At 39.4% G+C, this 2001-nt stretch overlaps 1 protein-coding gene across 1 annotated transcript; it reads left to right on the top strand.

Annotated features, from left to right (window-relative positions):
* The first annotated feature begins 753 nt into the window (after nucleotides 1–753).
* On the top strand, nucleotides 754–1698 carry LOC101995100 (olfactory receptor-like protein OLF1). The gene has a single exon (XM_005363458.1). It carries the CDS (start codon nucleotides 754–756, stop codon nucleotides 1696–1698), a length of 945 nt encoding a protein of 314 aa, XP_005363515.1.
* Nucleotides 1699–2001: the final 303 nt, after the last annotated feature.

The following is a 2001-nucleotide window of genomic DNA, read 5'->3' as shown; positions in this document are numbered from 1 at the left end:
CACAGAGATCCGCCTGCCTCTGCCTCCCGAGTGCTGGGATTAAAGGCGTTTTCTTATAGAACCCAGAACACCAGCCAAGAAATAGACTGATTCACAAGCAACTGGGCTCTCTCAAATAAATCACTAATTAAGAAAAATGCCTTATAGTGTTGTCTACCATTCAATCTTTTGGAGAAATTTTCTTCAAGGAGGGACCTTTCTCCTCTTCAATGACTGTAGCTTGTGTTAGGATGGCATAGCACATCATGCCTGTACCTTAAATGTGTGGGGGTAGGGGAGGAACAAAAAGAAAAGGAAGTAAACTGTTCTAATTTTTTGATGCCAAAAGAAAGACATGAGATATTAATTTACATCAATATAAAATATAATTTTTCTTTTAACATTGTGTTTTCATCAATGACTTCTTCATTCTTGGCATCCTTATACTCTATTATATTTGAGTACAGAAATGTAAACAAAAACATGCCTTGTTCTGTCTTAGAAAAGGAAAAGTCAGTAGTACAGTGTCAAAAAGAATGGTGAATCAAAATACACAAGGTATCCTTCGGTTCAATCTTTGACGAAATTCTGAAATACATCTCTCAGATATTGTGTTTGGAAACAGCTTGATCCATAGACCTTTTTTATTTAACTAGCCTTTATAAAATAATGATATAAGCTTTTTTTGAATTATTTAACTTTTCTGACCTGTATCATATTTTTAAGCTTTTACAGTTCTCCAATAGAAAAAAGGAAAAAAAAAACTGCACCTGCATGGAGTTTACAATTGAAAACTATACCTTGGTCACTGAATTCATCTTATTAGGTTTCCCAACAAGACCTGCACTCCAGGTTGTTTTATTCCTAGTGTTTCTAACATTGTATGGTATGATTTTAACAGGGAATATTGGCTTGATGTTGTTAATTAGGACAAACCCACATCTTCAGACCCCTATGTACTTTTTCCTTAGCAATCTTTCCTTTGTAGACCTGTGCTATTCCTCAGTAATTGTGCCCAACATGCTAGTCAATTTCCTCTCAGCAAAGAAATCTATTTCTTACATTGGCTGTGCTCTCCAGTTTTATTTCTTCTGTACATTTGCGGATACTGAATCTTTTATCCTGGCTGCCATGGCCTATGATCGCTATGTTGCCATCTGCAATCCTTTGCTGTACACAGTTGCAATGTCCAGGAACCTGTGCATATGGTTGGTCGTGCTGTCATATGTTGGCGGCAACATGAGTTCCCTGGTTCACACATCTTTCGCCTTTATTCTAAAATATTGTGACAAAAATGTCATCAATCATTTCTTCTGTGACCTCCCTCCTCTGCTGAAGCTTTCCTGCACAGACACGTCCATTAACGAATGGCTGCTGTCCACATATGGGAGTTCTGTGGAGGTCATCTGCTTCATCGTCATCATCGTCTCCTACTTCTTCATCCTTCTCTCCGTCTTGAGGATCCGCTCAACAAGTGGGAGGAAGAAAACTTTCTCCACCTGTGCCTCTCACCTCACCTCCGTGGCCATCTATCAGGGCACGCTGCTCTTCATTTATTCTCGGCCCAGCTCGCTCTACTCCCCCAGTACTGATAAAATCATCTCAGTGTTCTACACCATCATCATCCCAGTACTCAACCCACTGATTTACAGTTTGAGAAATAAAGATGTAAAAGATGCCACCAAGAAAGCTCTAAGATTTAAGGTACGATCTCAATGACAAGGACCACTTTAAGATTCATCTCGCTCCAACTGCAGGTACCTAAGAGGGACCTTGCAGCAACATTAACAGCAAATGCACAAGTATTCAACTGAGACAACTGTTCAACTCTTATTTAATACCACAGTCGTATGTAATCATAATCCCAAGACATGGTGTACTTTAAAGAATTCAAAGTGAAGTTGGATGTTGCATGGTACATTTCTAATTCCAGAGTTCAGAAAACAGAGATAGACACAAAAGTACCATGAATGTGCAATCTGAGGCCCTCTCCTCTCCTCTCCTCTCCTCTCCTCTCCTCTC

The sequence above is a fragment of the Microtus ochrogaster genome, linkage group LG9 (assembly GCF_000317375.1).
Source record: "Microtus ochrogaster isolate Prairie Vole_2 linkage group LG9, MicOch1.0, whole genome shotgun sequence".
In the NCBI taxonomy this organism is placed as follows: domain Eukaryota; kingdom Metazoa; phylum Chordata; class Mammalia; order Rodentia; family Cricetidae; genus Microtus; species Microtus ochrogaster.
Note: the sequence above shows the minus strand (reverse complement) of the source record. Positions and strands in the feature narration are given on the sequence as shown.